This window comes from Papio anubis, chromosome 13, assembly GCF_008728515.1.
Source record: "Papio anubis isolate 15944 chromosome 13, Panubis1.0, whole genome shotgun sequence".
Classification (NCBI taxonomy): domain Eukaryota; kingdom Metazoa; phylum Chordata; class Mammalia; order Primates; family Cercopithecidae; genus Papio; species Papio anubis.
In genome coordinates this window covers 96446135-96472148 of record NC_044988.1, presented here as the reverse complement: position 1 = coordinate 96472148, position 26014 = coordinate 96446135, and the positions used below count along the sequence as shown (strand labels likewise).

Genomic DNA, 26014 nt, shown 5'->3' with positions numbered 1-26014 from the left:
CTGACAATATTGTGCAGGATGTGATGATATCACAAGCATTGAGCATTGACGCTAACTAAAATCTATCAACCCCCAGAACTGGCTAAATTTAAAGTAGGAGAATGAATGGATTCCAGGGACAGCCTCTGGGTCCTGCCTTGTGGAGAGACTGTGAAAGCCCAGGTAAGGAGAAGGGCTGGCTGCCAACATTATAGGGTATGGGGGCATGCTGCCAATTTGCACACAGGTGCTAGGGGGCTGGTGAGCACCCAGGCAGGTCTAACAGCTGGCTCTGCCTGGGGAAGTCAAGCCACAGCACCCTGTTTGAACTCTGCCCAGCAGGCCCACAGCAAAGCAGCTCCCAAAGTACTGAGGAAACATATTTTTAGGGAGGAGGTGTGGGAGAGAAAAGGGAAAGGAAGGAAAAATAATAATAAAAGGCTTACCTTGGCTATTTTCACAAAATGGCTGAGGATTTCTGCCCTTATTTTTAAAGTCTGTGCTGTTAGAATTTCTCGTACAACCCAAAAACTGACCTGTAGAGTCAAATACACACACACACACACATACACACCAGAAAAGTTGTTAATTGCTGGACCAGCCATGTCACCCATGCCCACCGCTGTTACGGGATTTCCAAGAGGTCAGGAAACTGGGAGAGGATAGCCTGGGGTCACGTGAGTTAAAGAGTTCCTCTACAGCACCCAACCCTGCAAATGGGCCGTGTTTTCAGCATCCTGTCTCCAGTGCACACTGCAGAGGCCAAAAGAAAGCAGCACTTTCCTCATCATCCGGGGAGAGTTGGGCCTCCGTGACACAAGTCTCGAGAAGAGCTGCTGGGAATCCTGAGATGAATCAGACTGAATTCCTGCTCAGAAGGATCCCAGTTGTGGGGAGATCATGGATGATGGGTGGATGGAGGGACAGATGGACACATAGCCAAAGGGACATATACATTGGCAGGACCACTTGTGAGGTCCATATCCCCAGCCAGCCCTACGATGAGGAGGATTCATCAATATTTGCACAATTTTAACAAATTTAATTTTTCAGGAGAGGCCCATCCCATAACGTAAATGATATGGAAGTGGAAGTATCTCTTTCTAAGTTCCATAAAGCAATGCAGGTTACAGGGCATGTTTTCCTGGAGACAGCATGCACCAAAAAGGGTATGCTGGTAGCTTTGGTTCAGAAACCCATTCGTGCTTGACCTCTCACATACTGCAACAGCCCGAACCCCTGTGTCTGATGGTGGAACAGGAAAGTCATCTACCACAGTGGAGCTGACTCACATGGCACCTCAATGCAACGGAAGAAACTCATGCCAAGAAATGCTGGGAAGTGGCTAGCTCTTCCTGTTTATGTTTCACTTCTGTAACAACAGTTCTATGTGAAACACAGATGCCCAAGAGTGCAATGACAGACTACAAAGAAAGGTGGAGAGCCAGGCAAAGCACGGGGCACAGGGAGAATTAAAAGGAAGGCAAGGCATCTAAAACCCCTAAACTTTACAGGGAAAAATATAGTTAAGGATATTCTAGAGCTAATAAAACAAGCTTACTGCTGCAATAAAATGTATTATCGTTATTGAAATACCATCACCTTTCAAACAGAAAGCAAAGAAAGAGAAACCAAGATTCAACAATGGGCTTTTTATGTTAAGCAGGAGTATTATAGAAATGTTTTCTCAGTGTAATTATCTGTGGTTGCCTCCAGGACATGACTGGGTTTCCACAGAATCATTTTTTCCAAGGAATTGCCCACGATTAAGTTCAGACTCAATATTTACTAGCCAGGTGCAGAAAAAAGTTTTTCTAAATACAAAATGGAGTGCCCATAAACCTTATATTTTGATGCCACATTATCACACTCAAGCGTGACAGTTTACATGTATAATTTAACAGATTCCTGCATGTCAGAGAATCATATGTTTAAGGCATATTATGGAACACGGAAGCACTGACTCTGGGGCTGCAGCACACATTGTGCAGAGGCAACTCTGAGTCAACAACTCGATTCAGCAGAGTTCCATGAAGCCCCTTCTGTGTGCGGGTTCCAGGCACTGGGAGTCCAGACCTTCCTGAAATTGAGGTGACCAAAGGAGGAGGCAGAATCCTTAAGGAATCGCTATATTAGAAGGCAGCTGGTAATCATGGCCATGGAAGAAGTTCAAACAGTAAACCAAAGTATGAGAGAGCTAATAATGATAGAGGAAGGCTTCTCGAAGAAGACAGGCCTTGAAAGATGGGTAGACTTTAAACAAGAGAAGACTGAAGTGTGGCTATATGTTCCATGACCAGGGATGGCTAGGTAGGCTGAAAGGACTAGTGTTGCAGGAGTACTGTGGGTGGGGGTCATGAATGAGGATGAGGGTGGGGAGGGAGAAAAAGACCAGACTGGGTGTGTGGCGGGGAGGGTAGGACTGGTGCAACAAGGTGAGAGGAAGGAGCTAAAACACTATTCTACACAGGGACTTTCAGAGGCTTCTGAGCAGGGTGATAGATGAGATCCTTTGGAAGGATAGAGACACCCATTAGAAAACTGATGCAATGGTCTCAGTGAGATATGAGGAGGTCTGAGCCAGGGCCATGCCAAAGGAGATGGAAAGAAGAGGGAGATAAGGAAGACATTACAAAGGTAGAATCAGCATAGTTTTAAAAACTTTTTATTTTATTCTCTTTTCTAATGACTGAAGAAAAGAAAACTTAAGCTTTTAACTTCAGAAGTTTGATGCAGAAAACAAGGAAAACAGAAATAAGTACAAAAAGAAAGAAATTTCAGTCTCACATATAGATCAACATTATAAACACTGTGGTATGTATCCTTCTGGTCTTTCTTTTATTTATTTTTTCTTTTTTTTGAGAGGGTGTCTCGCTCTGTCACCGAGGCTGGAGTGCAGTGGCACGATCTCCACTCACTGCAACCTCTGCCACCTGGGTTCAAGGGATTCTCCTGCCTCAGCCTCCTTAGTGGCTGGGATTACAGGCATGCACCACCACACCTGGCTAATTTTTGTATTTTTAGTAGAGATGGGGTTTCACCATATTGGCCAAGCTGATCTTGAACTCCTGACCTCAGGTGATCTGCCTGCCTCGGCCTCCCAAAGTGCTGGGATTACAGGCATGAGCCACTGTGCCCGACCATCTTCTTTTTCTCTGTATAGAACATGTTTGTCTTTTAAAACTAAACTGCTGTATATTAATTATATATCACAAGAATTTTTATAAGTGAATATTCCTCTACAATTTTTAGCAGCTTCCAAGTATTTCATCATAGAGAAGTATCATCATTTTCTTAAATAACCCTCTACTGTTGAATAGGTTATTTCTAATTTTGTTGTAATAATGCTGAGATGAACATCTTTATACATATGTTTGTATACTTTTTATTGAGGTCCTCAGATAAATTCCTGTAAAGTGGAGTGAATAAAAGTGTATGTACCTGTTTTCAAGAGTATATGTAAAAAAAACACGGCCTCCAAAAGGTCTATTTGTTTACTCCTCAACACGTTGAAGCAGATCCATGTTGCCATACACAGGCCAATACCAGTTACTATCATTTTTTTTAACTAATTCAGTGGAAAAAAATGGTATTTCACAGTTTCAATTTCACATTTCTTTCATGACTATTCAGGTGTTTTTTGTTTGTTTGTTTGTTTGTTTTGCTTTTTCTCAGTTAACATTTTTTGTTCCAAACATTTATAGGTCATTTGTACTATTTGCCTTCTGAATTGCCTATGCAGGTCCTTATGGAGAACTATCTTTCAACTGGAACATCTTTCCTTCCAACCTCAAACTCCTGGGCTCAAGTATCCTCCCACCTCAGCCTGTCAAGTAGCTGAGACTACAGGCACACATCACCACACCTGGTTTTTGTTGTTGTTGTTGTTGTTGTTGTTGTTGTTGTTTGTATGGATGGGGTCTTACTATGTCACCCAAGCAGGTTTTTTCTTATTATTGATTGACAAAAACTCTTTGTGTAGCAAATATAAATACATGTTGTGAGTCATATATTGTACCAAGAGCATGTAGACATTGGTACTCTTATATACTGTTTGGAGGAATGGAAATCAGTAACATTTTGAAGAACAACTTGAACATATCTTTCAAGATGTTTAAGGTATAGTCTCCCTAGAATATTTACCTTATAAAAATACAGAAATATAGAAACACATACATACAAGCTTTCGTTGAAGCACTATCCACAATTTTTAAAAGCCCATTGATAGCGAATTGGTTATGCAATTTACACTACCACCTGAAACTTTGAAAGGAAGTCACTAAGCTCAGCCAATATTTAATGAGTGGGAAGTTACATTCTACCTTCTTGAGGTCTAATTTACATAGATTATTTGAAATTCTTCTGCATGAGAGATTTGCCGATTCTCCCGCATTTATTTCTATCAGTATAGACTTGTGAATATTTATTTTACACTTTGGGTTACAACTCAATACTGTTATTACATGCTGCTCAAGTTGTTCCAGCGTTGGCCTTCGAGAGTTCTTTCAGTTGGCTCCTGCATCCCTTTGACATAACCCCTGTATTTTTTTTGTTAGTTTGAGCACTTCCTTACCTTCTGGCAATACAATATGCAACAGGCTCATATTCTATATTTCTTGCCTTAGTCTTAAAATTAGTCATTTCTCCAAGGAACATTGGTTCCTTTTACCAAGTAACAGTATTAGAAACCAAGATTAGCACAAGACAGGTATGAAGTATGCTTGTTGCTACTGGGGTATCATCGTTTCTGGGTCCTCTCAGCTGGCGGAGCCAAGAAATGTATGTGTGTGTGTGTGTGTACTAACCCATGCCCATACACATATCTATAAAGATTTCTATATGTAACCATCTACATCTGCATTAAGTTACACATGAGTTCATACTGATGTCTCCAACTGTAACCCATTACCACATGGATCGTTCTAGCCTCCTCACACTTAGCTTATCTGTAATTTCCCACTCCAATAATGAGATTGGTTCCCACCATCTGCCACTCATTTCCTTATACTCTCTTATATTCATCCATTTCTTATATAGTTTGATTCCAGTATACAAGGATAATGGTTTCAGAATTGTTACCCATCCCCCTAGGGAAACAACTTTATCAAATAGAGTATGATGCTTATACGTAGTTCCTTTGTCTTTAGTCTTATAGGCTCCATTCTATTACTGATTTACTTAGGTCAGCAATGTTTTCTCTCCCCCTCCTCAGTGAGGTTGTTCACACATTTATAATAGATTCTTTTGTTACATTCTGCTGTATCATTTTATAACATTATCTGTAACAACATGTAACATTTTGTTACATGTTGTTACATTGTAAGATTCCTCAAGTTGAATTTAAAAACTTTGTATATATTAAGGTTTCAGGGGGCTGGGCTAGGTGGCTCACACCTGTAATCCCAGCACTTTTGGGAGGCCGAGGCGGGTGGATCACGAGGTCAGGAGATCGAGACCACCCTGGCTAACACGGTAAAACTCCATTATCTACTAAAAGCACAAAAAAAATTAGCCAGGCGTGGTTGGGGGTGCCTGTAATCCCAGCTACTCGGGAGGCTGAGGCAGGAGAATGGCATGAACCCGGGAGGTGGAACTTGCAGTGAGCCGAGATCGCACCACTGTACTCCAGACTGGGTGACAGAGCGAGACTCCGCCAAAAAAAAAAAAAAAAAGTTTCCTCTTGGTGCTATAAAGTTCACAAATGCACTATGTCATGTATCCATCATGATAATATCATATAGTTTCACTGCCTTAAAACAAACAAACAAACAAAAGAAACCCCAGGCTTCTCCTATTTAGCCCTCTCCCCTTTCCAAAGCCCTGACAAACACTGATTTGTTTATCATCATCTCTATAGCTTTACCTTTTCCAGAATGTCAAAAAAGGAAATATAAATATAAAAGTATAATTATGTTGATAACTTGATTGATTTGTTGCTAGCAAGAACATCTTCTTTGCTCTGTAATAAACCAACAATAATGATTCAGGAGGAGGAAGAAAAAAGGAATCCTCCATATGTAACCTTTCAAGACTGGCTTTTTTTACTTAGCAATATGCACTTAAGATTCATCCATAACATAAAGACGAGAACAACAGACACTGCGGACTATGAGAGGAAGGAGAGAGAGGGGGCAAAGGCTCAGAAACTACCTATTGGGTACTATGCTCACTACCTGGGTGACAAGATCATTCATACCCCAAAACCTCAGCATCATGCAATACACTCATGTAACAAAGCTGCACATGTACCCCAAATGTAAAATAAAAGCTGAAAAAAAAATTTTTTTTTTTTTTTAAATATTCGGGCTGGGCATGGTGGCTCACGCCTGTAATCCCACTTTGGGAGGCTGAGGCAGGCGGATCACCTGAGGTCAGGAGTCCCAGACCAGCCTGACCAACATGGAGAAACCCCATCTGTATTAAAAATACAAAATTAGCCGGGTATGGTGGCGTATGCCTATAATCCCAGCTACTCAGGAGGCTGGGGCAGGAGAATCGCTTGAACCCAGGAGGTGGAGGACGTGGTGAGCTGAGATCACGTCACTGCACTCCAGCCTGGGGAACAAGAGCTAAACTCTGTCTCAAAAAAAGAAAAAAAAAAAAAGTTCATCCATGTCTTTATATGACTTGATAGCTCATTCTCTCTTTTTTGGATGAATACTATTCCATTGTATGGATTTACCATGGTTCATTATCCATTTACCTTACCTACTGAAGGATGGTATCTTGGTTACTTCTGATTTTCAACAACTATGAATAAAGGTGCTATAAACATTTGTGTGCTGTTTTTTGTGTGTGGATATAAGTTTTCAGATCAGCTAGGTAAATACTTAGGAGTGCAGTTGCTGGACTGAGTGTCTCATTTTGCATTCTCACCAGCTATGAGTAAGAGTTTGTGTTGCTTCAGATCTTTGACGGCAACTGATGTTATCAGGGTTTTTCGCTTGTTTTATTTAGACATTCTAATAGGTATGTAGTGTTTTGTATTTCCCTAATGATAAATAATGTTGAGCATCTTGTCATATGTTTATTTGCCATCTGCATATCTTCTTTGGTGAGGTTTCTTCGGATCTTTTGATCATTTTTTAATTGGGCTGTTTTCTTATTGTTGAGTTTCAAGAGTATATTTTGGATACAAGACCTTTATCAGATATGTGTTTTGCAAATATTTTCTCCCAATCTGTGTTAAGTCTTTTAATTCTCTTTACCATGTGTTTTGCAGAGTGAAAAAATTTAATTTTCATAAAGTCCCAACTTTTTTTTCTTTCATGAACTGTGCTTTTGGTGTTTTATCTGATAACTCATTAATAAATCCAAGGTCATGCAGGTTTTCTTCTATGTTTTCTCCTAAAAGTTTTACAGTTTTGTCTTTTACATTTAGGCCTATGATCCATTTTCAATTAATTTTTAGGAAAGGTCTAAGGTCTGTGTCTAGGTTCATTTTTTTTTTACATATACACACAAATATTTAAATTCTTCCAGCACCACTTGTCCTTTCTCCAAGATCAGCTGACCATATTTCTGTAGGTCTATTTATTGGCTCCATCAACCTATGTACGGGGTCAATTCTGTCGCCAATACCATGCTGTCTTGATAACTGTAGCTTTACAGTAAGTGTTGAAATCAGGTAGAGTGAGTCCTCCAATTTTGTTCTTTTTCAGTATTGTGCTGATATTTGTAAAACAGCTTTCTAGGACTTTGGGATTGCACTGAATCTATTGATCAAGTTGGGAAGAACTGACATCTTAACACTATTGAGTCTTCCAATTCATGAAGATGGAATATTTCTCTATTTATTTAGCTCTAGTTTGATTTCTTTTATCAGCTTTTGAGGTTTCCACATTAACAGAACCTGTACATATTTTGTTAGAGGTATACCTTTTTTGTGTGTGTGTTTCTTTTGTTGTTGTTGTTGCTGTTTTGGTGATATTGTAAATGGTATTATTTGTTAACTTCAAATTGCAGTTCCTCATTGCTGGTCTAGATGAAATCAACTGACTTTTGCATACTGGCCTGTGTCTTGCAACTCTGCTTACTCACTTCTTAGTTCAAGGAGTATTTTTGGAGATTTCTTTGGAATTTTCTACCTAGATAATCATGTCACCTATGTATAAAGGTCGTTTTACTTCTTCCTTTCCAATCTGTATACATTTTATTTATTTATTTTCTTGTCTTACTGCACTAGCCAGGACTTGCAGTAAGACACTGCACAGAATGGGTAAGAGAGCACATCCTTGCCTTGTTCCCAGTCTTAGGGGGAAAGTATTCAGTGTCTTACCATTATGCATGATGTTGGCTGAAGGACTTTTGTAGATGTTCTTTATCAAGTTGAAGAAGTTCTGTTCTATTCCTAATTGGCTGAGTTTTTTTTTTTAAATTATGAATGAGTACTGGACTTTGTCAGATGCTTTTTCAGGTCAAATGATATAATAATACGATTTTTCTACCCTAGCCTATTTTACAGTGGGCTACATTAATTGATTTCCAATTGCTGAAGGAGCCAAACATACCTGGAGTATATCCTCAGTGGGTCATGATGCTAATAAATCTTTAATACACATAAGCTATTATTAACACAATTATTGTTATAGTGGTATAGGTAGCACTGGCATTTAGTTACTGAGGACTATGATATCTGGGAAATGCCACAGTGGAATTATAAAAAAAACAGAATAGCTATGGACACAACTTTATTCAGTTAACCAACCATGAATAAAAATAATCAAAGAATAAAACAAAGAAAAACAACAAGAAAAATCCAAGTTTAAGAATACTATTATTTCTTAAGAAAAATCTACTTTTGCCACAAATTTCTCATAAGCCCATTCACAGTTTTCTTAGAAACCAAGAGTTTGAAAGAATCTCAGAGGTCCCACCTATTCCCTGCCCTGACAGCTGGATGGGCTATAAAGCTGTAAAGCTTTACAGTAGTAAAGCCCTTGTCTGGTCTCTGCCTGAGCCTTCATGGTTAAGAAACTTCCTTATATTAGGAGAAGGCCAACTGCCTCCCCATTTCCATCCCTTGGGCCCTGAACTTATTGACCAGGCCCCATAGATTATGTGTAATCCCGCTTCCCCATTAAGAACTCCTCAATTGCTTGAAAACCTTGATGACGTTCTCCCTGAGTCTTCTCACTCACAGATCCTCCACTTACCCCTGTATAACATGTTTTCTTTCCCCTACTCTTCTAGTCGCTGTAATACTTACGCCACTCCTGTGTGATAATTCCCACCCTCACCCCTCATGTGAGGCACCCAGAACCAGACTTAACTGTCCGAGAGTGACCTGGATAAAGCTGAGAAAAGCAAGATTACTACACACATATTAGAATGCCTAAAACATAAAATAGCTGACAATATCAATTGCTGGCAAGGATCGAAGCCACACACTCATTCATTGCTGGTGAGAATACAAAATGGGACAGACACAACCTAGCTTGTGCTCCTAGGTATATACCCAGCTGATTTGAAAACCTGGCCAGGTGCAGTGGCTCACGCCTGGAATCCCAGTACTTTGGGAGGCCGAGGTGGGCAGATCAGGAGGTCAGGAGTTCGACACCAACCTGGTGAACATGATGAAACCCCATCTCTACTAAAAATACAAAAATTAGCTGGGTGTGGTGGCATGCACCTGTAATCTTAGCTATTTCAGAAGCTGAGGTAGGAGAATTGCTTAAATCCGGAAGGCAGAGGTTGCAGTGATCCGAGATCACACCACTGCACTCCAGCCTGGGCGACAGAGCAAGACTCTGCCTCGGGGAAAAAAAAGAAAGAAAACTTTAGTACACACACACACACACAAATGTTTGCAGCAGCTTTATTCATAGTTGTCTAAACTGGAAGCAACTAAGTAACCGAGATGTCCTTCAGCAGGTGAATGGATGAACAAACCATGCATACAATGGAATACACACATACAAAAGAGCTGTCAAGACATATAAAGTAAATTCATCCATGTTAACTACATATCGCTAAGTGAAAAACGTCCGTGTGAAAAGGCTACACGTTTATGATTCCATGGTAGAGATGGTAAACAGATCAGGATCTGGATTGCTATCTTCCTCTCCATACCAATCCTGCCCCCTTCTTCCTTGGGCAACTTCAACATCACTGCAAATGACCCTGGCCTCGGATCCCTTGAGCACTTCAACTTTAGCAACTAGACCTCCCTACCACCTGAGTCACCTCCTTCTTCTTGATTTCCTAGATCTGCTCTACATCAGAAAACTTCAGTTCCATCTGGGGCCACAAGCTTTAAATATTCTAGTCCTTACTCTCTCCTTGACCCCCACTGCGTCAGACCTTTCCTCTCACCATGTACGGGATTCCCTGGCAGCCCTTTTCCTTGGAATCCTTTTCCTCTTAAGCAGAACAATCCCCTATCATTTGTCACTTCAGCCTTTTTTCTTTTGAGACAAAAAAGTGTCACTGTGTCGCCCAGGCTGGAGTGCAGTGGTACAATCTCGGCTCACTGCAACCTCCGCAAGTGATTCTCCTGCCTCAGCCTCCCAAGTAGCTTGGACTGCAGGTGTGCACCACCACGCCCAGCTAATTTTTGTATTTTTAGTAGAGATGGGGTTTCGCCATGTAGGCCAGGTTGGTCTTGAACTTCTGACCTCAGACGATCCACCACCTGCCTTGGCCTCCCAAAGTGCTGGGATTCCAGGTATAAGCCACCACGCCTGGCCTACTTCAGCCTTTTCTTTGCCACTAGTTTAACTTCCCTTGCATCTTGATCCTTCCAAAAAATCTGCTTTGCCAACCCCTAAGGGGATGGGTCTAACCATCTGCTCTTCCATGCACCTGCTCCTAGGCTGAGAAGTGCAACCAGAGAAAACCATCTACTACCCACATGCACTGGGGCCACTTAGAAAACCACAATGTCTATTTCATCCGGGCCATCATCACTGCCCAAGAGTCTTGCTGTATTTCCCGCGTCAACTCTCTCTCCTTTCCTGTGAAGCAGCTTTTTTCAAGCTTTCCCCAAACTCATCAATCTTCTCGCCCCACTCCTTCCCCCTTTCCCTCCCATTTCACTGATGAAGAAAAGCCATCACTCTCCTTGTACTGCACCAACAAATGGGTCTACATCTGCCCCTTTCCTTTCTGCTGACTCAGCTCTTACACTGAAAAGGCACCCAGGTCTTGGCTTCTTCCACCTTTTCTGAGACTCTCTTTCCTCATCTTTAACTTTTCCAGGTCCACTGGCTCCTTCACATCCCTAAGGTTCTGCTCACTTCAAATAACAAAAAAAACATGCAACCACCTCCCAGGACTTCTTTGACTCTACTCTCCAGCCACTCCCTTCTCAACTCCCCTTGGAGCCAGTGTTGTAAGAAACACTTACACCTGCTCTCTTCGTTGCCTCACATCTACCACTCAACCTGCTACATCCCTGCAAAACTGCCCTTGCTGCTAAATTCAAAGGACTCTTTTTTAGCCCTGTCTTGGGTGACTCATTCTGTAGCATTCCCTCATTTCTGAAACACTGATTTCCAGATACTGCCCTTTCCATATCACCAAGTGTTCTGCTCCCAGGATGCTCTCTCTCTGCCTTCTGTGCGGCCTCCTCTCTTCCGCCCATCCCTTAAATGTCAGCAATCCTCAGGTACTCACTTGGGCCTCTGTTTCTCCTTGGATGATTTCACTGACCCTGGGCCTTCAAATGCAGATGACTCCAACATTTGCATCTCCAGGTTGGACCTTTCCCCGACTTCCAGACTCAAATATCCAATGACCTCCTGCATGCTTCATTCCACATGTGCAAACCTAACTCATCTCTAACTCTCAAAACTGCTCCTCCTTTGTGTTCATTGTCTCAAGGATGGGACTGCCCAAATACCCAAAGAGGACCCTCTTTTACTCTTCTCTGTCATTTCCCTCCAGATCCAATCAATCATCAAGAGCTGTCATTTTGTCTTCTAATATTTTCTTGTGCCCAGCCAGTTTACATCTCCAATCCCTTACACAGATTGAAGGAACAGACCCCACTCTGGCCTCCCTTGCTCCTGCACATGCCTCTCCTCTGGTTTCCCCATCCTAGCACGGAATCCCCTGGACTGGAAACGCTTCCATCATGTTTACCTCCTACACTCGACTATGAGCTGACAATGGCAAGGGCGACAACTTGTTTATTGTTGAACCCCTGAACCAGCACAGAGCCTAGTACATATCCAGTCAATGACTACTGAATAAACAAATGAATATAACTAGAGTAATGAGAGTCACATAAAAGGGAGCATTACACAATGAGGAAATAATAACTGTTTAGAGATAGTATTCGGAAGACAGGAGAAAGGTAACATTGTCTCCCAGTCCTGTGACAAATTAGGTTTGGAAAAGCAGAAGGTTCTATTAGAAAAGTGTTCAGAAAAAAACCAGAAGGCCCCTTAAGCAGATGAATTCACCAGCTATGTAAATTTGAGCAAGTTGTTTCACTTTGCAGAGCCTCTGTTTCTTTATCCATGAAATAACTGTAAAATAGCATGTATGATAGCATGGGTAAAATGCTTAGCATAGTATCTGACTCAATAAGTTCAGCATAAGTGCTCAATACATGTTTTAAAAATAGTTTTGATTAAAGCCAAGAGGAAGCAGAAACATTCAGTGAGTAGGCTCGTGAGCCTGGGAGTTCAGAGGGCAGACAGGACTTGAGAGTGACAAGGTATCAACAGAATGGATTGGGGAGAAAGCTCAGAGCAGACTGGAAGAGTACAAGAGAAAAGAAGGTCTATGATAACTAACTGCCCTCCTTTCTGGCCCTCATTCTTAGCTTCTTCCTTCCAGAACTCCCTGATTTTCCTTGAGGAAATACCCCTTCTCCATTCTCAGTCCATGTGGTCTAGGCCTACCACCTCTCCTCCATAGGAAGGCCTGTTTCCAAGACCTGGCCAATCAGAGCTTCATGTCTTCCTGGTCAGAGTGATTAGATCATAACAAACAAGATGGGTCACAAGCCAGGGCAATCTGAGCCACTGAGTCTCAATTCCAGGGCATCAGATAGAGCTACTGAAAAAGCAGCAGGTCTTTTCTCCTGAGGTTGCCCTTGGAATACGATACAAGCCTGGAATTGTTGATAGCCATCCTGCAACCACAGGGGGAGGCTACCTGAGGTGGAACCAGCTCAGAGGAAAGCAGAACCTGGAGGTGGAGAGAGCAAGACCGAGTTCAGATAGTACTGTCCCCGCTGCCTAGATTCAGCAATATTTGAAGTCAGTTATCTCCCTAGACTTAGTTATTATATATAAGCCATGAAGCTCTCTTTTGTGCTTACCTGAGTTTGAGCTGGGGTTTCAGTCATTAGGAACTATAAAATGTGTCCATGAGAAAAGTTGGGAACATTTGGCCCTGTCCAATCTCCATGAATATAAAAAGGTCCTGAGACCCAAAGAGAGGAGGGGCCTTAAAGCAAGTTAGCAGCACAGCCTAGACTAGAACCACGTTTCTCCCAATTCCCTCCTCACCTTTTCCAAAAATTTCAGCATCTTTGTGATACAAGCCCAACCTTGCACTTAGGCCCAAGCCTGCTGGTCTGGTCTTAACCTTCCTTTCAGCTCATAGCTCCCACTACTCTGCCCCTTTGTTTAACCTTATGTGGAATGTTTACTAAGTGTCAAGTACTGGGCTAACCCATTTATATTCATGATTCTTGTTTAGTCTTCAAAAACCACTTGAAATGATTCTTCCTGTTTTATAAATGAGGCCTATGAGGCTGAGAGAGGCCAAAAGCCAACGCAAGATCATACGGCTACTGAGTTGTCGCGATAAGACTCACACCCAGGCCTGCTGGATTCCCTGAGACACACATATTCTCAGCCTATTGTCCGCAGACCCATAAATGTCCACACATAAACTTCAGGAAGGCAGTGAACACCCTAAAATTAAATGCAAATTTGTATATCTGTGCAGTTTTCTGGGGGAACATTCATATGTGATACTGTCAGATTCTCAAAAGAACCCAAGACCCAAAAAAGATTGAGAACTTCTGTGCTACGCGGTGTATTCCTTGGGGCTGTGACATAGGCCTGGCTCATAAAAGACCTTTAGTGAACTTGGCCAAACTCTTCCATCTCCACCATTCTATGAGCAAATCCCAAGGGACTCAGATCCCATGGAGAAGCAGGCAAGCACTAGCCACCGGGTTTCTGTTTGGCCACAAGAAGCCTCAAATCCCCTGGCAACCTCCTCCCAATCAGCTGATTTTAATATTTCTCTTTTCTTCTCCCAAAACAGTTGGATGCTTACTACGTGCCAGACATTGTGCTAAAGCTCTTCATATTCCATTTATTCTTCATAACAACTGTGCAAGGAGAGCACTACTATTATTCTCAGTTACAGAAAAGAAAGCTGGGGCTCAGACAGGTAAGTGACCTGCTTTCTTTTATTTGGAGTCTAATGAGTCTTGTTCTTACACATAAAAGCTCTGCAAGGAAGGGACGCCAACAAGCTCATCCCAAAGAAGGCAGCCCCAGTGGCTGACCAGGCCTGGCCTCTGGACAGTTTTCAAACCAGAGCTACCAGGGCTATGTCCAGGAGCTGCTGGCTCTCTGACTGGCTGATGGGCCAGCAGGAAGACCATTTCCCAGAGCATTGTTTGAAAAAAAATGTGACTTTGCTTCTGGCTCATTTCATCACTTGGTCTGAGCTGGACACAACACAATTGTTCACAGAACAAGCTACACCGCCTTTGCCAAGTTGACCTGGCATCCGCGTGCAAAGCAGATTACATCAGAGCCCCCAGCTGCCCCTCCTCTGGGAGCTCTGTGGCTGGTCAGAGGTAGGGAGACTGAGTTGGCTCCCAGTCAAATAGTTTTAAGGAAACTATGAATCCCCTGACAAAATTCTCACACCTTTTTTTTTTTTTTTTTTTTTTTTAAGACTAAGCTCAGTTGAAAAGAGACGATTTTTCAAAACAAAGAAAAAAGAAGCATAAGACTTTGGAAATTCTCTTTTCAAAACAAACAGTGTGCAGCTCCTACTCCAGATGCATCTAGGTCTTTCTTGGTTCCTACTATATCTCATCAAATAATAATAATGCTAATTCCAGCCTCAATCTTCAAACTACAAGCTGGTGCCTCTCTGAGGATCCCGCTGGCCTTGCGGTGGAAGGTCAAGGGTGGAGAAGCCTGGAGAGGATTGAGCAACAGTGATGCACAAGATCAAGCATTTCCGAGAGAGAAGGCCCAGCTGGAGAGAGGGCCCAAAGGGAATCCAGGCCCCATCACCCAGAGGGCCAGTCATACATACTAGCAACCTCTAGGCCACTGGCCTCATTTGAAACCAGAAAAATAAGAAGGAAGGAAATCTGTCAACAGTACAATTTGGGGCTTTGGTTTGTGTGCCTTCTCCTGAGGATCATGCAGGTCTGGCTGAGAAATAAGACACCCTACCTCCCTCAGTTGATCCAAGTCTCCAATCATCATTCCAGATCTTCATCCCTGGAGCACAGGTTCTGGTCGGACCAAGTCAGTTTAAAGTAGCGCAGGGCCAGGGATCAGGCCATCAGGAATTCAAGAAAACTCAATTTAAAAGTACTTCCTGAGCACCTCATATATTCGTTCCATACATAGTTAATGAGGGTCTATGATAGACCTGACGTTGGGCAAGGTGGTGGGTAATGAACAAGATAGACATGCTCATGGGGCTCCCAGGCCGGCAAGGAAGGTGGAGACTACAGAGTGATACAACATGAGGACAAACTAATAAAGGACCACATGGAGTACAGGGTACAACGTGGGGATGTGTGACCTCATACGGTCTGGGGATTCAGGGAAGACTCTCCAAAGAAATGATATTCAGGCTGAGATCTGATTGGAAGCTGAACAGGGAGGAAGGAAGCTGAACAGGGAGGAAGGATTCTGGGCTGTGAAGACTGCACACAGGGGGCCTGACAGGACAGAGATAAGATATATCAGGTAAGAAAAGAAAGGCCAGGAGGATGGAAAAGAGATGAGGCTGAAGGGGTGGACGGAAACGAGATCCACCATGCCAAACCCTGCAAAGCATATTAAGGTACTTGAACCTTAGCTTAACTGAAACTGGAAGTCACTGAAGTGATTTAAGCATAGGAAAGGTATGTTCAGTTCCACCTGCTCTGTGCAAACAGACTACAATGGCACAAAACTGGATAAAGGTAGGGGACTCAGGAAGAGAAGGTGGATCTGGGGCCAGGTGCCTGGAAGACAGCCTTGGGGGGGTTCGCAGCCTATAGGGGACAGTAGCAGATTACTCTCTGGATAGGCACATGCAAGGGGTGTTGCTTACCTGGTTAAACCTCCGGGTAAAGGCCACAACGTTAGGGGCAAGACTGTGTTTCTCCTTCTTACTCCATCCACAGCTGGCTAGTTCCTAGGAAGCACAGAATGAATTTCAACAGTGATTCTAGTTGGGATGCAAAAACACCAGGGGCATCAAATGGGAACATGAACATGCATGAAGGTGGGAAGGAGCTGACACCTTGGCTGTTCCCATCTTCAACAGGAGGGAGAGGAGGGCTGGGTTTATAGGTGACGGTGCAGCCTGGGACTACCAGAAGTGAGGATAAGTGGAATACTTTTCTCCACAACTCTGGCCATGTTTCCTAGGATTTCTGTGCCAAAAGAAATCCATTGCCACTCTGCCAGCTTCTCTAAGACCAGAAGTCCTTCTTACAATGCAAATTGTCTGAGGGGGCACAGAAATGTTTTAACCAGCAGAACTCAACCCCGCATAGTTGTGATGCCAGGGCTTCATTAAAATATCTCAGATTTCACTGGCCACATGACATCATACATTCCTGGTGTGAGGAAAGTCCCAGTCCAAGCCCACTGCAATCAAAGAAGCTTCTGGTATGACCTCAGATTCTGTCCTGTAGTTGGCCCCTCCAATCCCTCATATAACCAAAAGCATGCAGAAGGAAAGGTCCCCTTTAATATCTTGTGCGGGGGCCTTGTCTCTTTTTTTCTGCTAGGTTTAGCATTATAATTTGAGGAATTGAATTACCTAGATTTTATTTATCAGTAAGTCTGGCTCTTAGCCAAGGGATGAAAGCTGGACACAATAGGAGCAATCTAATGGGATTACTTGGTGCTACAAAAAAAGGACCAAGGAGAAGCCATCATCCAAATGCCCAGCATTCTCAGTGTGTGCCTTGTGGAGCCCTGACAGAGATTGGAGGAAAGGTAGCAAAGGCTGCAGATTCTGAAGTTCTCCACCTATAAGTTACAAGACCGCCTTTTAAATCCTACCAGGCCTCAGTATTACTAATAGCACTGGTTTTTTGCCATTTACCTAGAGTTTTTGTAAGATCTTTAGTGAGAGGCAGCTGCCCAGCAGCTGCAATAGGTATAGATCAGGGGTCTCCTAGGAAAGCAGGGAGGGGAGCAGTAGGAACAGCCCAGGACAAAACTGGCTGCCAGCAGTCACTTCTGAAGGTCCACGCCTGTCAAACACACCTTAGGACCTGACAATCAGCCATAGAAAGGGGCTTGGTGGGAGCCTGGCTAAAGGTAACAGCAGCTCCTAGTAACAAGATGAATGCCCTGGACATGGGAACACAGAGGAACCAGCCAGGGGCCGAGACGCCTCCTCCTGGTGCCTCACTTCTGTCCTTAAGGTCACCCACACAAGAGAACACAAATAACCTGGAGCCTGCCATGTCCTTCACACCCTCACAGCTTAGACTCAAGTTAATAGCAATGACAACAGAATTCACTGGTGCTACCATTTAGCAAGAATTCCCCACACAGCAGGCGCTGGACAGGGCACCTCACCTATGTCATCTCATGTAATTCTCGCCACACCCATTTTAATAAGAGGTTTCTTTCTCTTGGATGAATATTGTGACTCTACTTCTTTTCAAAAGCAGAGATGAATCTCTTTAAGTTGTAGAAGTTCCAGCTGTTTACTATGATTCTCCTAGTTCTGACGACATATATTCGCACTTGGTTTCTTTTTCTAATTTTTATTTTTGTAGAGATGGGGGTCTCACTGTGTTGCCCAGGCTGGTCTCAAATTCCTGGCCTTAAGCGATCCTCTTGCTTCGGCCTCCAAAAGGGCTGGGATTACGGGCATGAGCCACTGTACCCGGCCTATGTTCGGTTTCAAATGTATGTTTGACCTACCTCAGTTACATGTACTATCTCCCTCTCTTTAAAACACATACTTGAATCACTTTGCAAATATATGTTATTATTGCCCTTTTAAAGTTTGTTTGTGAAGACAAAGGCCTTTCTCCCCAGTGGATCACAAAGCCGGTCCTGGAAAAGTATAGGTTTTATAATAAAATATAAAACCCTACTCATAAAACTGATGTTTCAGGACTGAGGCATGGTTGTTGCCCAATTTCTAGCTGATAACTGCTCCCTTTGTATTTTTCCTAAATTTTTGAATAAATAGCAGAAGTCGTGTGTGTGTGTTTGCACGCACGCATGCACGCAAGCATGTGCATGCATGAATTTAATTCAGACTCTGTGGTCTTATTTCCACACTGTAATAACTTCAGACAACACCCGGAAAGGGAGAAGAGTGGATCCCAGGGTCAGATACTGGCTGGCCATACACCAGCTGCACGATGCTTATCTTCTCAGAACTTCTAGTTTCTCATCTCAAAGTGGGAACGATACTATACTTATCTGTGACGCTCACTACAACAATTAAATGAGATTAAGACATGCAAAGCACCTAGCATGTGACAGGTACTTGATAAAGGTCACCTGCCTTCCTCTTCCCAGGGAGGTTAAGCAACCTCCCTGCTGTTAAGCAACAAGGCGGCATTCAGACTCAGCTTGAATGCCAAACGTCTTCTTTTTCCCACACCATACTCTCCTTACTGTCTTGAATTATTAACAAAATCTATTATTATTTCTCTTTCATTTTGCTGATACTATGCAGGCAAGAATCAAAGTTGGTACTTAATACATCTTCCCTAAATTTACTGGGTTTGAACATTTCTAAGACCCTAATTCAAAAACTCTTTGTGGAGTTATTGGGTTTTGACAATTTCCTAAGGAACCTTTTGCACTGGAATGCATGTAACATTTAAAATTAATTAAATTAATTAAAATTAACACATCAGCAGAGTAAAACATTATGTTTGAGAAGTACTTTGATAAAATGGAAGGAGTAAAGGATTTTGAGCCAAATATCTCACTCTGAATCCCAGATCTTGTCACTTATTTCCTGGGAAACTCCAGACAAATCACCTCTCTTGGCATCAGGTCCTCCAGTACTAAATAGGAAGATGCTGTAGCTAACCCCACAGAATGGTGATGGAGACTGAAGAAGGCAGAGCCTGACAAGGGAGGTGACATGCGGGGCACAGGGCCTGGCTGACAGCGGATGCTCAAGTAGCCTCTGTTGAATGAATGAAGCATGAGCACTCCTCAGTGTGAAGACCCCCCAAATTCAGCGCAGAAGATTTATCAGCGTCAAAAGAAATAAGACCATTCTATCTGTGCTAAAACAAGTACTGGGCCTTACCGCTTTGGCACAGTTCCTCTTCTGTGTTTGGCCTTACAGGATTACAAGAGATTCCATCTGTGTTAAGTGGGTTTAGGAAAATGTGAAGTAATAGAACAAAACTCTTCCAGTCACTAATGCCTAAAAAAGGTCCACACTATGGAACTTATTTGAGTGTAATTTAGTTAAAATTGACCAGAGGAGACAAGGCTGATTCTAGAAGGGAGACCAGGGTTTGAGATGAGCCCAGTACAGCCCTGGTAGCTCTGTGTCTGTAGTGAGCCACTGAGCTGCCCAGGGACTGTCGCACAGCCCTTCCCATGGGCGCTGAGGCCCACATCTTGCCCAGGCGGTCCCTGGCCCTGACTTCGTGGCTGAGCTGACTGAACGTGAGGGGACTAAGAGCTTGTGCAGTCCTTTGCCAGGTGCTGCTGAGACCTTCCTCCTGTCACCACGGTGTTCCTCAGGCTCATCAGGGAAAAAAAGACACTATGAGAGGAGAACTTCCTGCCACCAAACTTAAACATCCTTGCATCCTCTCCCTCCTTCTGACTTTAATGAAAGAGGGGCTTCTTTCGCTCTCTTCTTGCCCCATTCCATCCCTCTGCCTTCTCAGAGACCTTACTCTGATGCTCTCTGTCATCCCTGTACCTTCCACCTCTTCCTCTCCAATTTCTCCTTCCTGCTAGCATTTTAACATGCATTAAGCTTCTCCAATTAATATTAATAACAATAAAAAACAGCTCTCCCAGACCCCGTCCCCTCCAGCTCCTGCTACTTTTCTCCCTCGCAAAAGAACGACTTAAACTCATTCCCCTCTCCTACCTGCCTTCCCTGCTCCTCTCCCCTGTAACTGTTCCTTCCCCTAAGACAACTTCCCAACTAGGAAATCAGTGCCCCTTCACCGGCCGCTCTTGGCAACGGCCGTATTTGTTGTCCTCTGTCTTGCCTCTGCTCACTGCATTCTCCTGTTGCTTCCCCACCTTTGGGGCCCCTCATTCTTAGTCTTATTTTCCGGCTGCTCTTTTCTTTTCTGACACAGTCTCCACCTCAACTTGTCTAAGGTCATCTTCTACATTCTTCTATATTTCTCCCTAGAAGATCACACATACCGACTGTTGTGGTTTCAACTACATGTCTGTGTCCAGCCCAAGTTTCTCTCCTGAGCTCCCGTCCAGGATAGCCAGGTACCTCCTGGCCATACCTTCTTTGTCATCCCCAGACAACTGAAAATCAGTGGGCCCAGAACCAAAAGGGTATCCTGACCAGCTGCCTTAAATAAAAAACACATAACAACAAAAAATTCATTTAGACATTCACTCTGACAATCAAAGAAGAATGTTTATCACAAAGACACTGTGGAAATAATCCCCAACTGTGCAAAAACAACTTAGTCTTAATACCCCCACCTGTAAGCACTCCTAGGTGAAAGCAAGAATCAACACTGGTTTCAGCTGCCCCTGCAAAGCTGCTCTGGGCCACACCACCATGAGGCTCACTCCACTAGCTGCCGGTTTTGTGCTTAGAGGTCTGGGAGTCAGATGCCTTGAGGTGGGCTGAGAAAGGCCCAACCCTGACCATGTCTGGAGTCCACCAGGTAAGGCCTTGGGAGAAGAGACCTGGGGAGTGGTGACAAGTCCTCTCTGAAGACCCCCACAGCATCTAGGCCATCAGGCCATAGGAAGCTGGCGTCAGCACATGGCCCTTCCACGTGTGCCTAACTCTCACTGCAGTCATCTCCAAATCACATTCATCAAACGTGTCCACATGGAAAACGCATTGCCTCAAGGGCGAGTCACTACAACAGACTCAGGATCACTGCCAGGCTGGCACCAGCCAACAGCACATCACCACTGGGCTCAATGGCTTTCTTCTTCCTCCTCCCTCCATTTTTCTCCCATTCTTCCCATCCCACCCTCTCACAGGAAGGGGGGAAAAAAAAAAACAGAAAAGACCTCCCAGATTTGCTTTTATAAATCATCTTCAGAAGAACCGGTGGGACAATTATACACCTAGCCAAAGGAGTTCTAAAACACCCTAGGAGATGGGTGACCCTAGGAGACAGGTGACCCTAGGAGATAGGTGACCCTAGGACACAGGTGACCCTAGGAGACGGGTGACCCTGGGAGACGGGTGACCCTAGGAGACGGGTGACCCTGGGAGATGGGTGACCCTAGGAGACGGGTGACCCTGGGAGATGGTGACCCTGGGAGATAGGTGACCCTAGGAGACAGGTGACCCTAGGAGATAGGTGACCCAGTAAGACAGTCAGGGAGACAGTGCCAGTTTTGGGGACCTGACCGGAGTGGGTCTGACTGGGGAGTAAGGTATTCAGGGCCTAGACTCTTGTGACAGAGTTAAGAATGGCCTAAGGAGATGGGCAAATTAATAGAGAGTGGCTAGCGTGTCCTTCAGGGACGTCCATGCCTTATCACCCACAAGGAGTCTACATTCTTCTCTATCTATAGTTCACCCCGGGACACCACATATACTGACTGCTGTGGCAGCAGCAAAGGTGCATGATGTCCACACCTTCCTCGTGTGAAAGTCGGGGGTCTAGAGGCCCAAGCAGGAGTAACCGAATTCCATGAAAGCTCCCCACCTGGGATCTGGCAGAAGGGCTGGCTCTGGTCTCAGGAGTGAGCCCTGAGGGCACAAGGGTCACAAAAAAGAGGCCACAGCATATAGTAGTTAAGGACTTGACCAAGGCTGATTCCCTGGCTGTGTGACCCTGGACAAGTCACTTAAACTCTCAGTGCCTGACTTTCTGCATCTGAAAAATGGCATTAATAATAGCACCTCCTTTGTAAGGTAGTTATAGGAATTAAATGGGCCAATATTTGCAAAGTGCTTAGAAAAAAATGACACATTGTAATGTGCTTATTAAATTAAATAATGCTCACAGGGAAAGGCAGCACTGAGCAGTGGGTGCAGGGGTTGAAAATCCAGGCCAGGAGAGCCCCTGGAATCAGATGGAGGAGGCACACAGGACAGCAGTCCCTGGACACTAGGACTCCAATGGTGCCAGGATGAGAGCCAAGGCCTAGCCAGAGGGAAGCACCAGCAAGATTTATTGAGCACCTACATTGTGCCAGGACGTGTGCTACACACTCCACAGAGACCATCTCATTTTATCCTCATAGAACCCTCACAGTGGATACGACTGCTCTGACCTCCAATTTCTAAATGAAAAAATATGTAACAAGCAGGTAAATTAATTTATCCAGACCACACAGGTAGTGGATGGTAGAAGTGATGGGAGCCCATTCTCACCATAGCCAGAACAGAGCTGCAGGCCACAGCCGGGGCTCCAGCAGGCTCCCAGCCTAGAGGAGAACTGGGTGACATGAAGGAATAGACCAAAGCAGAACCTGGGCAGGCTTCTGAGAGCACCACACCTGAGTCACGGCCAGCCCAGGAATCAGGCTGCCATGGCCAGAATAGGGCACAGTGCCTCTGGCAACACAGGCAGGGCTTAAAAGACAAAAGGGATAGTAGGACCCAGAGTCAAAATGTCCACAGACACACAGGGAGCTCCTCCAGGGGTGGAGACTTAGGGATATATAGAATCAGTGTTTACTGACTGTTAAAATGGCCTGCTAGACTCTGGGCTAGGGGACTTACATGCCGTAACTTACTGAATCCACAAACAAGACGATGAGATAGGTACCACTCGATGGATGAGACTATGAGACTCAGAGAGATTGCCACATGTCTAAGGTCACACGGCTAGTAAGTGCTGGAACTGGGATTCAAACCTCAGTCTGATTCCAGAGCTCACACTCTACATGGTGTCAGAAAAGTGAGAACTCAGAACAATCTGAGACTACAAAGCAAGCTAAGGGAAGCAAAGAAGCTTCTTGGTTCTTTTAGGCAGCAAATGCGCCATAGTTTATGGATATGCTAACTGGGGAGAATACTCATCTGGTCTGTTTCAGGGAAGACCCATCCACTGGTAGGTGGGGGGTCACACCCACTACCACTAGTTCTCCCCTCGGTAAAATCTGCAGTTCCAGCAGATCCTAATAGTTATTAACAAAATATAATGCTTGTATTTGTGTATATTTCACTGTAAACACAATCAAATATCATCTTTTTCTATAACCCTTAATGAGACCATGAATCAAATATGTGAGAGAACAATAAAGTTAGTCCATTATTAAAAACAGGTTTCAAAAGCGAGAAGCTGATTCCATCATCTGTGTCTGTGACAAACCCAAAACCACCTAAAATTGGTGCCATATTAAGTTCAAAATCGGTGGCATGTTCAAATGACACCTGACATACACATTTGCCTAACATCACTCCCAAAACCCCTCTGACAAAGCACAGAAGTAAAAGATAAACCTAAACTAGGAATGAGAACAGAGTGGATGGCACTGCTACCCTCATCAAATGAGAGATTTCAACACATTACTGGAGATCAGCATGGATTTTGATTAAATGAAAACAGAAAGTCTCAAGCTAGACTAGGCCAGGAAGGGGCTACAGAGGTGGTGAAGTCAGGCTGCCTTGGGGGACCTCAGAGAGGCTCCTGGCTCAGAGTCATTAAGGAACAATAAACGGGGGACAAAAGAAAGGTCAGTGTACTGGACACTGTCTCAGCCAGCACCCCTACCTGCTGCCTGCTAGCATCCACCTCCAGGCAAAAAGCAGGATGGGAGAATTAAAGGCTTCCATGCTGGAACCCCCAGAATAAAGGTCGCCTCCTTTTGCTCACAGAAAACTGCACCCTGTGCGCCAGTCCCCACCCTGTCATCCTGCAGTGCGGGCAACCTGCTGTTTCTTGCCCAGGCCACTTGGCTCTCCCAGGCAGACTCCCCTCAGGAGAAAAGCCAGGGGAAAAAATCACAACACCTACAAGCCACCAGTCATATGAGTTAAGACAACAGAACAGAAGGAAAACCAAGGTAATAAATGACAATGACTTTGAAGAAACAGAGACAAAAACTTAGAAAAAACCCTCTAATGTACTTAGACACTGTTAAGAAAATGAAATGCAACAGACTGAAAAACATTTTGTAAAACAAATATCTGATAGAAAAAAGACTTATATATAAAATATAAAGAACTGTTATAACTCAACAATAAGAAGACAAACAACCCAATTGTGATGGTTAATATTGAGTGTCAACTTGATTGGATTGAAGGACGCAAAGTACTGATCCTGGGTGTGTCTGTGAGGGTGTTGCCAAAGGAGATTCACATTTGAGTCAGTGGGCTGGCAAAGGCAGACCCACCCTTAAACTGGGTGGGCACCATCTAATCAGCTGCCAACGCGGCTAAAATATAAAGCAGGCAGAAAAAATGTGAAAAGACTAGACTGGCCCACCCTTCCAGCCTACATCTTTCTCCCATGCTGGATGCTTCCTGCCCTCAAACATCGAACTCCAAGTTCTTCAGTTTTGGGACTCGGACTGGCTCTCCTTGCTCCTCAGCTTGCAGACAGCCTATTGTATGACCCTGTGATCATGTGAGTTAATACTTAATAAACTCCCCTTTGTATATATATCCTATTAGTTCTGTCTCTCTAGAGAATACACCAATGTTTTTTAAAAAGTAAACCACATCTGTATTCCCAGCACTTTGGGAGGTAGAGGCAGGAGGATTGCTTGAGCCCAAGAGTTTAAAACCAGCCTGGGCAATGTAGTGCAACCCTGTCTCTACAGAAAATTAGAAAAGAAAAAAAAAACACAAAACACTTAGCCAGGCATGGTGGTGCTTGCCTGTAGTCTCAGCTACTCAAGAGGCTGAGGCAGGAGGATTGCTTGAGCCCAGGAGTTCGAGGCTGCAGTGAGCCATGATCATACCACTACACTCCAGCCTGGATGACAGAACGAAGACTGTCTGCCCCCCAAAAAAAAAAAATTAAACAAAAGCCACTTTACCAGGTGGATGCATGGATGGCAAGCAAACACAGGGGAAGGTGCTCTATGTCATTAGTCAGTAGGGAAATGCAAATTAACAACAATGGACACCACATCTAGTTCAATCATCGCAAAAAGCACACACGAGTGACAGTACCAGGTGCTGTGGAGGATCAGAACAGCCATTTAGGAAAGCAGGTGGGCAGTTTCCCATCAAGTTAGGCACACACTTATCAACTGCCCTAGCAATCCCACTGGTAGGCCCAGCAATCCCACTGGGTAGGTATTTACCCAATACCAATATATGTCCACAAAACTTGTATATGCATGTTTATGGCAACTTCATTCTCTATTTCCCCAGACTAGAAACAACCTGGATTTCCACCAGCTGGTGAGGGATGAACAAATCATGGTACAGCCATAGAATCCAATACTACTCAGCAATAAAAACACGAATGAGAGTGACATACACGTCCGTGTACATGAGTGCCAACAGTTTTATACCAAGTGAAAGAAATCACACAAGAAAGTATTATGATTTGACTCACATGACATTCTGGAAAAGGTAAACACGACAGAGACAGAAATTAGATCCTTGGTTGCCAAGGACTGGGAACAGGAGGCAAACTGGCTACAAAGGGGCACGGAGAACTTTTGGGGTTGATAGACAAGGTCTCCACATGAGAACACTCATTCTTCAAAATCACCAAACTGTTCACTAAAATGGGTGA

At 43.9% G+C, this 26014-nt stretch overlaps 1 protein-coding gene across 25 annotated transcripts in view; it reads right to left on the bottom strand.

Annotated features, from left to right (window-relative positions):
- Positions 1-26014, bottom strand: part of RALGPS1 (Ral GEF with PH domain and SH3 binding motif 1) — a 309103-nt gene that overhangs the window by 175492 nt on the left and 107597 nt on the right. For 21 of the 25 annotated variants that reach the window (XR_004178006.1, XR_001896046.3, XR_001896047.3 and 18 more), the window contains 2 exons: positions 16243-16326; positions 426-515 (listed from right to left, as the gene is read on the bottom strand). The exons of 1 other annotated variant lie outside the window; for it this stretch is intronic. Coding sequence is in view for 21 of the 24 variants with exons in the window: in XM_017950009.3 (XP_017805498.1) it covers positions 426-515; positions 16243-16326 (174 nt within the window). In the remaining 3 variants the exon portion in view is untranslated. The remainder of the gene's footprint in view (positions 1-425; positions 516-16242; positions 16327-26014) is intronic. 3 more of the 25 variants (XM_017950005.3, XM_031654524.1, XM_017950001.3) reach the window with 1 other exon arrangement.